The sequence below is a fragment of the Stomoxys calcitrans genome, chromosome 2 (assembly GCF_963082655.1).
Source record: "Stomoxys calcitrans chromosome 2, idStoCalc2.1, whole genome shotgun sequence".
NCBI classification, from domain to species: domain Eukaryota; kingdom Metazoa; phylum Arthropoda; class Insecta; order Diptera; family Muscidae; genus Stomoxys; species Stomoxys calcitrans.
In genome coordinates, this window is record NC_081553.1 from 192,107,073 (window position 1) to 192,120,577 (window position 13,505).

Genomic DNA, 13,505 nt, shown 5'->3' on the forward strand with positions numbered 1-13,505 from the left:
TTTTTAGGTGGTACAGCTGTATACAAATGTCACTTATTGCTGGGTGTAACATCACCGAGTTGGCAGCTCTGTTCATTTCTCTTCTCATTTGTTATTTTTTCTTCATCAGTCCTTTAGCTGTCAACTCAACTTCAATAAAATTTTACCTTAGTTAATTAAATAAAGGAAACTAAACAATATATTTCTAAAGCATATTCTAATGAGCACTTACGGTTTGTATTTCATATAAAACATACATTTTCTTATATACTACTTGCGTTTGCGACCCCCCAAGAAATGCCACAAAAAATATATGCACAAAATTGCTCAGCCCCTCATCAGCGCCGCTATAGCAATTTTTTCCATTTATATATTGACCCTACCTGCCAAGCGACCAAATTCATAAGTTTTGATTTCTCCTCATTAATGTGTAAATAGTGTGGATTGTTTTTTAACTTTCGTTTATTCTTTTTAGTTTTTGTGTTACAAAGTGTAAATTTAATTAAAAAAAGATACAAAATCAATCATACAGTCATAACGCAGTAGATTGCCAAATATACCAAAAAATATATACTACTACTACACTAAGGGAAGCATCCTTAACGATATTCCTCAAAAAACACAAGCTAAGCCCATTATTGTAAATCTCAAAACAAGTCAAAGACAGACAGAAACACGATTTTAATCATAAGTATTGCCAAGGAGCATTTAAAAAAACAGCAACCAAACTGAAAGCGCGCAAGCAAGCCCTTCCATGCAATATGGCCAAAATGTATGGAAAGGGTAAGAGTAAGTATACGAATTTTGAACACATTCAAATTACAAAAAAATAATTAGATAAAAGCTTAATTGTAGTTTAAAGTAGAAATGAATTTGATATCTATCATCTCACAATTATCATTTGATAAAAGCTTTACACGAAATTAAAAAAAAAAAAAATAACCAATGTTTGGCCAGCTTTATTTTATTTTGCTATTAAAAGTTTTTTTTTTTATTTAAATTTAAATTGACTACTGTATGAACACACTTATATATCTTATGTGTACGCTTACTCTAAGAATTTTAATTATATTCTTTTTTTTATTCTTTTTCCGTATCTTAGCCGCCATAGAATCGGAGGAACAGCAGAAATTACGATGGCAAGTGGAATTGGAGTTTGTTCAATGTCTAGCGAATCCTAACTATTTGAACTGTAAGTTTTTATAATCAGTTGATAAATGTAATAAGAATCTTCTTTTTAAATTAAATAGACAACAGGTTTTTTGCTGGACACTGCAAGGTGACCTAAATATAGATTGGTTTAGCGAAACTAAGGTAAACCACGAAGATCTTATTAGGAACCAGGTCACATATACTCGCGCATTTCAATGAGCTTTGTCCGATTCAAGTTTGAACATAGTGATAAGAGGCCTCCTTTTTATAACCGAGTCCGAAAGGCGTGCCGCAGTGGGGAGAAATTGTTACATGGCGTTGTCCCTCACAAACGTCGCCAGCATTGGGAGGGTTGTTGTTGTTGTAGTCACATATTCATGTGAAGGTGGCGATCCTAGTCAACCTCCTATAGGTGAGCAAGCTCGTTTCGGTTCAAAGGATCGATCGCCGCGGGAACAGGGTGGCCATTGGTTATGTAAAGGCGCCAATAACACGCCTTTTCATATCGAGCACCGTTGATTGTCCGCGACTGTCATTGTAGCTACTCCGTATGGAGCATTCCACTATCCGCAACCTGGAGACAGGCCCGGAAGCTCGCAGCTAAGCTTCCCGTGATAGCAATGAACACCACAGAGATCGGACCTCCATGTTCTGGCCTGTGTGGTGCTTACTGCTATACCGTGCCGGGAGCATTAGGAGGAGATAACCACCTCTGAACATTTTTTGTATGTTCTTGCTAGGTTTTCCATCCAGGCGTTCAGCATCATAGAAACACAAGCAAACATCCGGCGGTATGAACACGTTATATGGTGTACATACCGCCGGTATGTACAAGCTTACAACCCCGACATAAGTGCGTTACTATCTGGCCATAATCGTCTGGTTCTAGGGGACTTAAATGCGCATCACACTTCATGGCATTTTCCCCCATCTAACGACCAGCGTGGCATAGCTTTGGCAGAGCAGATTGAAGGCTACACGTTTTGCACGGTGAATGAGGATTACGAGGAGGAGCAGTAGCTCGCTGAACATTTCCATTGCATTCCTAGATCTCCTGAGTGACGTATCTTAGCAAGCCGTCATCTCTTTGGGGTCAGACCACCTCCCCATTATTCTCAGCATCGACCGACCACCCGACTTCATAACACCTGAGCGCCGAACGTTTATCAATCAGAAGAATGCCGATTGGGCTGGCTTCAGAGAACTCCCACCCCCCTCGGATATGCCAGTTGCCGAGGGGAAATTCCGAGACATCATTAACGTAGCAGCCGCTCGCTTTATACCAGCCGGTCGAATACCCCAAGTGCGGCTCAATTTCTCGGCGCAAGGCAGTGGTACTCGCAGACGAGCGTGATGGGATTCGTTGTACGGACCCCACTAACCCCAGAATCAGCGAGCTGAATCTGGATATAAACAGGTTAGTCAACGAAAATAAGCGGAATTTGTGGCTGGAACACTTGGAGCAATGTAACTTAGGCACCGGATCAGGCAAGCTGTGGCCTACTCTTAAGTCAGTCTCGAACCCGGTAGACGGGATGACAGGACCTCAGCCACTTTTGGCGAAATAACCATGACTGATCCGAAGAGATGCGTCAGGTTGTTCATCCGTCAAATTATTGTGTATCCTGAGATCGACAGGGCAAGGAGAAGAACCATTCGCCGTATTCGTGGTCTCCGAGCCGATGAACAGCCATCACAATTTACCTTGGGAGAAGTTACGAATGTCATCCGTGGTGCCAAATCATCCAATGTTGAAGAAATTGAATTCACCTAGAGTTAAGTACCTTACTACTGTCCTCAACATGTCTTTGAACACTCTTATAGTTCCCGATGTCTGGAAAATGGACAGAGTGATCCCGCTACTGAAGCCTGGAAAAGACCGAGTTTGGGTGAGTCGTACAGACCGATCTCCCTTCTCTCACCAGCAGCAAAGGCGCATGAGGCATTACTCCTCCCGAGCCTCATAGGACAATTTCCATTCTTCGAGCATCAACGTAGATTTCGAAGACTACATAGCACAGCAACAGCTTTGCATGCCATCACTGCACACATTTGCCGTGCCTTCAATCAGCCCAGGCCATGTGCCTAGACCACCTCCATCAGGAGACTAAGATCCTACCAGTGCATAGATATAACTACATGCTGGCTAAGCAATACCTTTTGGGCTGTTATCGCAGAGACCATCCTCCAAATCATCATCCACCTCCCAGAAACCATTAAGGTAGATCTACATGATCTAGAGCGTGAGGTTCAGCGCTACAAGAGAGAACCTCTAGATCAAGCGGCATTTCAAGCAGGTCTAGACAACATTCATGCAAACACGGTAGCAGATGTGATAAATGGCTACCGGGTGAATGTAGTCCTTGGAGAACGACCGCCTCCCGTTGCAGCTGAAGAAATTTACCTCACCCTGCAAATCAGAGTAGTTCTGGCCCTATTACGTTCCGGCAGATGCAGCCGCCTCAACTCCTACAGAGCAAGGATTGATGCCGACGTGCAAGATGTATGTCCCGATTGTAACCAGGGACCGCACAATAACTGCCCAGCCAGACTCAGATCCCTGTGGACGCACCCCATCTTAGTCGCAGAGTTCCTGGGTCTTGACTCTCAACAGAATCAAGCAGACGAACAACAGCTATAACAATAACAACAACAAGCAAACATCTGCGCTGCGTTTTTATTTTTAGCTGTGATCCCGTCGTTGATCCAAACAACGCATTTCTCGAAGGTCTTGAAATTTCAACCAAATTTGCGCTGTATGCATGTAAAGATTTGTCGCAGACCATTGTTTTTTTTGTGATTTTAGAAACTTTTTAAAAAGCGATTCTGTTACACATTTTTGTTGCATGTCATCTCAACTTACCATATTATTCCTTTTCCATTTTACAGTTCTGGCGCAGCGTGGTTACTTTAAGGACCAAGCCTTTATAAACTACCTTAAATATCTACAATATTGGAAAGAGCCAGAATATGCTAAATACTTGATGTACCCCATGTGCTTGTACTTTCTTGATCTCCTGCAGTATGAACACTTTCGCAGAGAAATTGTCAATTCACAATGTTGCAAGTTTATTGATGACCAAGCTATACTACAGTGGCAGCATTATACACGCAAACGCATACGAATGCTGAATGCAGTCAATGGAAATGCTAGTAGCCAAATTAATTCAACGAGTGGCAACAATATTGATGGCATGGTTGAGCAACAACAACCGCAACCACAACAAGGTGGGCAGGCGTCTACGAATGCCTTGGGTGGGAATATGCAAAATGGCACTGTGACCTCCAGTAATTCTCAACAAAGTCAAATTGGCCAACAACAAACAGGGCAGCAACAATTAAATGGCAACTCCTCGAATTCTTCCATTGTTCCAAATCAAAGCAACGCAGGCGCTCCCTTGATGCAGAAAATTTAATGATTGTTTTTTTTTTTATTCAAAACCTTTTTTTTTTAATAATAATAATAATATAGAATAAGTATTTTTACGTGTATGTATCTTTATTTTGAATATTGTATAATGTAAGTGATATGTACAAGTTCAACTAATTTATTATATAAATATAGATTTTGTAAATGAAGTTTGTGCCTTAGAGTTGTTTTTCATGGAAACTGCAGTAAATGTACTTTTTTTTATTGATTACATGACCTCTGTACTCTGTACAGTTCGTGCTATAATTTAAAAATGTCCCATTGTATTTTTACAGATTGTTGTCTATGACCACCATGGCCACTACAAATGCTGTTGATAATTTGAAATCTCGTTTTTATGGTGTTTACCTTTTATGCAGTCATAGTACTGAAAAACGCTACAAGGGCAAATGTTACATAGGATTTACTGTGAATCCCAATCGAAGAATTAAACAACATAATCGAGGAAAAGACTTTGGGGGTGCTAAGAAAACTAGTCAGAAGGGTCCTTGGAAGATGGTTATGATTATTCATGGATTTCCCAACAATATAGCAGCTCTGCAGGTCTGTTCTGTGTATTATATTAAGACTAAGTCTAAAGTCAATTTCATTTTTCATCATCATATCTTAAAGTTTGAATGGGCCTGGCAACAACCCACTTTATCATCGCGTTTAAAACTATTTCCCGAGTTAAAAAGAAAACTGCCCAAGGAAACATATTTTCAATATAATTTTCGTATTCTTAGCCGAATGCTCAATGTTGGACCTTGGGAACGCTTGCCATTGATAATACAATGGTTAGAGAATGAATACGAATGTGATTTTGATGTAAGTAACTTTTTGCATTCATTTTTTTCCTTGTAACTTTTTTTAACCTCCCTCCCCCCCATAAGATCACCAGCTTACCCCCAAATCACATGAGAATTGTAAGCGGAAAAATTACTTTGGAGAAGAAAACTAAAAAGAAAACGCAAACAGATGAGCCTTTACCCAAAGCAATATGGGCTCCAGAGTGTCATTTGTGCATGGAACCCATTCACAATGTTGAACAATCACGAATTGGTTGTGTAAATAATTTGTGTAAGCTTACCTGTCACATAATATGTTTGGCCAATCACCTCTTGTCATCGGATGCAAAGCAAAGGGGACACTATATACCAATTTCGGGTGAGTGCCCGCTATGTGAGACTCCCCTACTCTGGATTGAGTTATTACAAAGGAAACGTAGAATGCAAGGAATTGGTGAAGAACAGGATTATGATAGCGAAGGGGGTGCTAGCAGCAGTGGCAGTAACAGTGATGTTGAAGAGATAAGTTTCGATGATGGTGATGAGTTTCTATGAGACATACGGCAACAGTGTATGGTTAATTGTTCATTGCTATTTATATTTACAAAAAATAAAATGTTACAATTTATAAAATGAATGAAAATTTGCAAGTAAAGTGAGACGAGTCAAGGGACCAAAAGCAATAATAAGACAAAACCAAACAAAATTTTGAACATAAGGTGCCAGCCAACCACAAACCGGCAGCAGACAAACAAACAAACCTTCGTGACATTCATGCAGACCCGGTAGAAGATGCGGTAAATGGCTACCGGGTGAATGTAGTCCTTGGAGAACGACCGCCTTCCATTGCACCTGAAGAAATTGACCTCCCCCGGCTAACCAGAGTAGTTCTGGCTCAATTACATTCCGGCAGATGCAGCCGCTTCAACTCCTACAGAGCAAGGATTGATGCCGACGTGCAAGATGTATGTCCCGATTGTAACCAGGGACCGCACAATAACTGCCCAGCCAGACCCAGATCGCTGTGGACGCACCACATCTTAGTCGCAGAGTTCCTGGGTCTTGACACTCAACAGAATCAAGCAGACCGAAGATAGAACACAATAAACTGCAACAACAATAACAGTTATATGGCAATCGTCTGATATGTTGAAAACTATGCAGCTATGAATTCGCTAGTTGAGGCAAGTTGTCTTTGCACCTATCAGAATGCTGCAAAGGTAGGCATAGCGCCTATGACCATCAACACCTGGCCCCAATCCCATGGCAGCCGGTTCTACGTATCAGATTGATCCCATGAAATCCTCCATGGGCAAGGGCTCCCGCCTCAGTGTGCAACACTGCTACAACAACAACACCTAGGCCGAAAACACGTGGGAATAAACTTTCAGCGGTTGTTAATCTTTCATATTTATATAGGCTAGTGTATAGTACCTGAGGCCACCGTAGCATTAGTAGGTTAGTATATCCGCCTATGATGCTGAACGCCCAGATTCGAATCCTGGCGAGAACACCCAGATTCGAATCCTGGCGAGAACATCAAAAGAAATAAAATTTCAGCGGTGGTTATCTCCTCCAAATGCTGGCATTATTTGTGAGGTACTATGCAATGTAGAAACATCTTCCTAAAAAGGTTTCGCACTGCGGCATGCCGTTTGGACTCGGCTATAAAAAGGAGGCCCCTTATCATTGCGCTTTAAACTTGAAACGGACAGCACTTATTCCTTAGTGGAATGGTCTTGGGCAAATTTGGAGTATATCGTATTTCAGGTGAAAATTTTCATGGTCCTGAAGATGATTTCGATGCCTCATCGGACGTGCACAGTGTACAACACAACAACAGCAGTCATGTGACGTCGGATCATGTGAGGTCGAGACAGGTTAGGATATGCAAAGAGCATTTTCGAAACATGGCGAAGGTTATCAGGCATAGGTTATACCTATCCCTAAGAGTTCCTGAAAATTAGGAATTCATGTAGGCTTCTTAAGGGTGTAGTGTATTTGGGCAGGGACCTACGCGGCCATGAAGACGGTTACGGTGCAGGAGGGGCAACGCCATAGCACTGTCAAAACATACCTGGGCAATCAAGCGGTGCTGAAGGCTCTAGCTAGGGCCTTATGAGGTCGAGACTGGTTAAGTGATGTAAAAAGCATCTTTGAACCATCGGTTAGGCTATCATGCTTTGGATCCACCGGACCATAAAGTGGAGTCAGTGAACGAGGCGTCTGACGAGCTGGCCTGTTATTGATCGCTGATAAGTGCTGATCATACTACAATATCAGTGATGTATATGCTTTGCAAAAAGATGCCGCCAAAGGGTCGCGATCTGATGGCGTACGTTACAGGTTGACCAAGGTTATGTGGCCGTATTTCCAAAATAAGACACCAAATACCCTGAGTCTGAAAAAGCATGAGCTCGGGATTACGGACAGGTTGACCAAGGCTCTGTTGCCGTATTTTCCGAAGCAAGATACCAAATACCCTGAGTCTGAAAAAGCATGAGCTCGGGATGACTGACAGGCCATAGCAATGTCTGGCCCATCAAGTTAAGCTGTTGGTGTTGGAAACGTTCGATCACCTTTTTTGTTTCAACCCCGCAAATGCGGGAAAAATGTACAGGATTATGGATAAACGCCTCTGGACACTCTTTAGCAACATAGCCCTCTCGTCATGCTAGACTATAGAAGGGGTTTGATATAGCTAACTGGAAGTAGCTCTCATCGATGAGATTTCTTGTACGTTCCTTCCGGCTCATCACGTTTTTTTATCATATGCAACAACAATAATTTTATATAACAAGTTTCAGTGCATCTTAAAACGCAACCGAACCATGTGAATGTATAACGAATCAAACAAAAATTATTAAATTCATGAATTTCCTCACGAGTTTGGTTATATTCCAATGCATATGAAATTCATCTGAAACCTGGGTAAATAATAAAAATTCACCTTAATTGTTCTTAATATAAATGAAGAATCATAGGAATATGGCATTATCATTCCAGTACATTTGCGTTTTTTTTTTGGTAATTATACTTAAAACTATTTTTTAGTCAAATTAATAATATAATTAAGTACTTAATTATAATATTTAATCAGATGAAAAAAAAGTTTGATTTTTTCAAATATCCTGAAATGGGTGCATAAATCAAAAATGCTGCAGTTCGTTCTTTATGTTATGAATAACTTGTTCCATCTTTTTTATCTTCCGCATCATATTTAATTTTTCTTCACGGTATTGCCTTTTTGGCATTTGTATATATTCCTCACCTTTGTATATGAAAGTGGTGATGCTGCTGCTATCAATAAGAGCATCATCTTCTTCGTCTATTTCATTATCATTCACTACTGAACATGGATTCTTAGATTCTTTAACATTTGTGGTATTCTTTTGCACCTCCACTTCATTAACTTTTTTTGGAGAAGGTTCATCAGAAGAGTGTTTAGTGATTGAAATATTTTTGGTTAACTGTTGATTTTTCAAAGAAGTACCTTTCAAATTTGGGTTTGTTGTTGAAGATGAGGCATTGCTGCTGTTGCACAATTTTCTTTTGAACGGGTTTACTACATAGTGTTTAACAGATGATTCTTTCTTGGTGCTCACAATTTGTGGCTGACTTTGATCTTCATCATCCAAGTCTAAATCGTGTCTGAGAAATTCCAAAATCTCATTTCCATTTGTTGTTGATTCCACTAATATTTCTGTGGTGGCCTGTTGTGATTCTTGTGTTGAACCTGGTGTAACTTCGTCACCTTTAATGTGATACAAGTATAAATCTTCTTCTTCCACAAGTTCAATTTCTTCCGAATTTTTGTGCGGTTCGCTTTTCTCATTGTAGGCATATGGAACAGCTTCACCTACCAGCATAGTTCGCCTAGGACCCACATTCAAAAAGCGCCCATCAAAATGGTCGGAACAATAATAGCTATAGTGGGGTAACAAATTTGATGGGGCTTTTCCCAGCTCAATCCATTTTTGTCGCCTCTCAGGATCCTTGGGAAATTTAAATAATGTTACATCTGGCTTGCTGCGACAATTTCTATCAAAATCACTAACAAAATTATCGCAATTCCTGTAAGCGCAGGTTCTTAAAGACATTTTTTTTTTAACAAAAGTAAATTAAAGTGTAAACAAACAACGACGCCAACGAAGCTAGTGAATAGAATAAACTATAATTAGTCGAGGATCGTATTGTGATGATGATAAATGATACGTCGCGTTCACAGTTATAATCGCATGGAATATAAATAACAGCTGTTTCTTCCCCCACTACGGTGGCTGTTGGCACTGATTTCACTTTCTACCTTTCACAACAACAAAAAACAACATTTGCAGAATAAAAAAAAAAGAAAAATAAGTAACCCTTAATTTGTACATTAATTAAATAAAATATGAATAGTTTAGGATGGGCTTTAATAATAAAACGTGGATGCTTCTGCTCAAAAGAGACATTAACAATAAGTGGGACCAAATATACAATAAAAGACAGACTGGCGCAAGGGTAAGTGGGGAAAGACAAAAATCTTATCGGATGAGAATATCACAGACATTTTTGGATAATAAATTATTTTTCCTTTGCAGTGGTTTCAGCTTGATAGATCTCGCCGAAAATAATATAACGAGAAAGTTGTATGCTGTAAAACGAATTACATGTCACAGCATTGACGACCAGAACATAGCCCTAAGGGAAATTGAAAATTGCCGTCGCATAGATTCGGAAAATGTTATTAAAGTTATTGACTACGAGCTAAAGGGATCAGCAGATATTGTGATAAACACAACGAGTTCTTTATACATTGTATTGCCATACTACAAGAATGGCTCTTTGCACGACCACCTGCAAATGCGAGCGAAAAGGCAGGACCATATGCCAGAGTCGCAAATAATGCAAATATTTCTTGGAATCTGTGAGGGCCTAAGGGCGATTCATGATGCTAAACCAGTGCCTTTGGCCCACCGTGATCTGAAGACTGCGAATATATGCTTGTCAGATTCCTTTGAACCAATCATCGTCGATTTAGGTTCGATGACACAGGCTCGTCTGCAAATTTGCGGTCAAAGCGAAGCTCAACGACTACAGGATGAGGCTGAGGAACGCAGTTCCATTGTTTACAGGGCTCCGGAGCTATTTAGCGTAAAATCGTATTGTACTGTGGACGAAAGGAGCGATATATGGGTATGGCATGTGTATATATAAAAGTATGTCTATTTATATTTTCTTATTCTATTTTCAGAGCCTGGGTTGTGTATTGTATGCTATGTGTTTTTTCCACTGTCCATTTGATCCTATTTATGAAAAAGGTGATAGTGTAGCATTGGCGGTACTAAGTGGTAACATTAACATTCCTGAAAGTTCAATATATTCACAGGTGAGTAACTTAAGGTTATATTGGCAACAAGTCGCGCTCTAGTCTAGTCAAGTCTAGGAGGAGACTATCCTATTTTAGATAACCTAGACGGTAAATTTTCAATTTACTTATAATAATTCTTATTTAAACAATTTTTTAAAGAGAAACATTATTTGCATATTTTTAAGATAGTTTGTTAAAGCAGAAAACTGAGTATTCTTGGTTTTACTTCCCTTTCATACTCTAGAAACAATTCGAGATTTTATCGCAGGTAAAAGGCCAAAATATCAAAAGTTTTCGTAAGAAATAAAATTTGTCGTTGGTGTAGTAACCGCATACATGTGTAGGTAGCGATCGGTAGAACTTATTTGTCATATCGAGTATCATAGGCACTAAATATTTAAGCTAGGGCCAGTTTCCCACGACCTTTCACTGAGACTCTCCACTGGATTCCGCTGATTCCACGCGACAGCAATTGTTTGATACCCTGTTTACCCACGGAGCATTCTATTATCCGCAACCTGTGGACCCGGTAGCTCTCATCAGAGCAATAAATTTTGTCATTTTGCTTGCTTAAATTAAAAACCTTAGTTTTCTTGAGGCGAAAGTGAAGCAAAGTCTAAGTTTTACTTTTCTAATATTTTAGCAAATCAATTTTAAATACCATTTTTTATTTTCTTTTAGGATATGCATGAACTTATTAACTACATGCTGCGTATGGACCCCATGGAGAGACCATTTATTTATAGTGTGATTGAGAAATGCCACGATCTGATACAAAAGCTTGAAGGTCGTGTTTAGCACATTCCAATAGCTGGCACATGTGTTATTATCTCCATTAAATGCATACATACACCTTTTCAAGGAATATTCCGTTTACTAAGTTTACATTATATATTTAACTATTCAAAAGCTTAGTTAAATTTATGATATTAAAGTTAACATTATTATTTTATTCAAAATTATTTCTCATTTTTTATTTATATACGGAAAACTTATATGTTGTAACAAATAAACAAATTTTTATGACTATGCATAAGATTGCTCATTAATTAACAAAAGAGTTATATTTTATAATCAAGCAGAACCTCCGTTTCTAATAGAATGAGCCTGTACATACCCCCGACTGCAATGGTGATTATATTGTCTTCTCCTGTGATCTTAGATAGATAGATATATATGTATAATAGAATTTTTTAGTGAATGGGGTTCAAACTGCTTAAACAAAATGTTTTGAACAAAACCCTAAAAATGGTTAAAGGGAATATTACACAAAAAAACCTCAAGCAATTTCGATAATGAGATTAGGAACATATTTCTTAACTCGTGCAAGTAATTAATTTGCCCATGATAATTTCATTACGGAACTTCTCTAATATTAATGGTTGCTATCCCATACAAGTTTAAGCATATTGATCAGGAGCAAGCCATTCGAACTCGGCAATAAAAAGGTTTTGCCGCAGAGCGACAACACTTTCTAGAGAAGTTTACACGGCTGACTACAAGTGTCGCCAGTGCCAGGAAGGAATGACCACCGCTGAAAAGTTTTTCTCCTCTAGCCTTTGAGCTACGGTGATTGCTTAACTCGTAGTTTTTTTTTTTTTTTGATTAGTGATCATCTTTTCCAGGTCCTGGACAATTGTCATTAAGATCATTTAGATTTTCATATCGTATTCCACACCAAAAGCAAAAATTATATGAAGTGCGAATATAATTTGTCAACATTTCCAACTTTTCAACATTACTAAAGTCGTCTTCTTCCTCATCGTCGTATTCCTCGTCTGTTTGTTTAGTATTTGGCTCTTCTGCTGCGTCATCATTGGCACCTTTAGGTTTTTGGGGCCAAAACCACGACATAGCTGGTTCGGGCATGTCTGTATCCAAATCTAAATTTTGACACACCTTTTGACAGCGACTGAAATGGCAAGCTATAGTGAAATTTGTATTTACAATATGTAGTCTGATCATACCTTAACGATTGTGCTACAAATCTTTCTTCCACTTTTTGAGTTGTTCTTCTTCGAAACTCCTCTATGGACGTTTCACCTCCTCTTTCCTTTTCAAGCCGTTGTCTGCGTAGTTCTGATTTTCTTTGCAAAAGTTCTTTAAGAGCAGTTTCTCTACCCAAACCTTGACGATCAGATTTGATGGTTATTCCTATCGGTTCTACGATTCTACATTGATCGGATAGGTCTGTTGTGTTATTACTATTATTTACAACTTTACCAAGCGCCTGTCCTGGCGTGTATCCCATTTTAGCTAACAATTTGAAGCCTTTGTTATCCGACTCTAAAGGCTTACTTAAAGCTTCCTGTAGTTTTTCATTGTTTACAACTGCAGAAGATATGTTCCTAGTCTCTCGTTGTTTTTTTGTGTTATCCTTTTGTTTGGCCACAATGGTCAATTCGCGCTTCTTTGCGCGATTGTTTATTAAACTGGGACGAACATCAGCAACTCTACAAATAAATCTCTTATTCTTTTCTGATCGTTTGAGGTAACTATATCACTTACGCGGTTAAAAATTTATCAGACATGTAATCATCATCATCAGACATGATGGACAGTTATGCTTCTAAATTTGTTTATATTAAAATTAAACAAAATGCCTACCATGTACCAATAACTACAGAATTATTGTTGACGCAGACGTAACGTCTTAAAGAATCAGCTGAACTGACCGTTTCTACAAAGAGACGTGGTGATTCTATCGTATACGTGTCGTGAGTTGATTTTGGTGCAATCCGCCATCTTGCCATCAACTGATCGACGTTTTACCAACCACTCAAAGAAATTTGTGTGCGTGTTTGTGCACGTGTGCGCCTTGAAT

At 39.1% G+C, this 13,505-nt stretch overlaps 5 protein-coding genes across 6 annotated transcripts; 3 read left to right on the forward strand and 2 right to left on the reverse strand.

The window, feature by feature from the left end:
• The first annotated feature begins 101 nt into the window (after positions 1-101).
• LOC106094680 (mediator of RNA polymerase II transcription subunit 31) lies at positions 102-4,710 on the forward strand. Of its 2 annotated transcripts, XM_013261910.2 has the most exons (4): positions 129-212; positions 455-768; positions 1,082-1,171; positions 4,021-4,710. In XM_013261910.2, exons 2-4 carry the CDS (start codon positions 741-743, stop codon positions 4,545-4,547), a joined length of 645 nt encoding a protein of 214 aa, XP_013117364.1. In that variant the 5' UTR covers positions 129-212; positions 455-740; the 3' UTR covers positions 4,548-4,710. The 2 variants fall into 2 exon arrangements, with proteins under 2 accessions (XP_013117366.1, XP_013117364.1); XM_013261912.2 differs by lacking the exon at positions 455-768 and having other exon boundaries at positions 102-212.
• On the forward strand, positions 125-6,629 carry LOC106094679 (structure-specific endonuclease subunit SLX1 homolog). The gene is made up of 4 exons (XM_013261909.2): positions 125-212; positions 4,837-5,104; positions 5,174-5,368; positions 5,434-6,629. Exons 2-4 carry the CDS (start codon positions 4,847-4,849, stop codon positions 5,881-5,883), a joined length of 903 nt encoding a protein of 300 aa, XP_013117363.1. The 5' UTR covers positions 125-212; positions 4,837-4,846; the 3' UTR covers positions 5,884-6,629.
• Positions 6,630-8,315: 1,686 nt separating this feature from the next.
• Positions 8,316-9,467, reverse strand: LOC106094675 (uncharacterized). The gene has a single exon (XM_013261906.2). It carries the CDS (start codon positions 9,426-9,428, stop codon positions 8,478-8,480), a length of 951 nt encoding a protein of 316 aa, XP_013117360.1. The 5' UTR covers positions 9,429-9,467; the 3' UTR covers positions 8,316-8,477.
• A 130-nt stretch (positions 9,468-9,597) lies between these two features.
• LOC106094685 (serine/threonine-protein kinase 16) lies at positions 9,598-11,573 on the forward strand. Its single transcript, XM_013261919.2, has 4 exons — positions 9,598-9,831; positions 9,912-10,506; positions 10,565-10,699; positions 11,363-11,573. The coding sequence occupies exons 1-4, from the start codon at positions 9,722-9,724 to the stop codon at positions 11,477-11,479; spliced, it is 957 nt and encodes a 318-aa protein (XP_013117373.1). The 5' UTR covers positions 9,598-9,721; the 3' UTR covers positions 11,480-11,573.
• A 28-nt stretch (positions 11,574-11,601) lies between these two features.
• On the reverse strand, positions 11,602-13,296 carry LOC106094687 (G patch domain-containing protein 11). The gene is made up of 3 exons (XM_013261920.2): positions 13,190-13,296; positions 12,649-13,134; positions 11,602-12,593 (listed from the first exon to the last, which is right to left on the reverse strand). Exons 1-3 carry the CDS (start codon positions 13,231-13,233, stop codon positions 12,287-12,289), a joined length of 837 nt encoding a protein of 278 aa, XP_013117374.1. The 5' UTR covers positions 13,234-13,296; the 3' UTR covers positions 11,602-12,286.
• Positions 13,297-13,505: the final 209 nt, after the last annotated feature.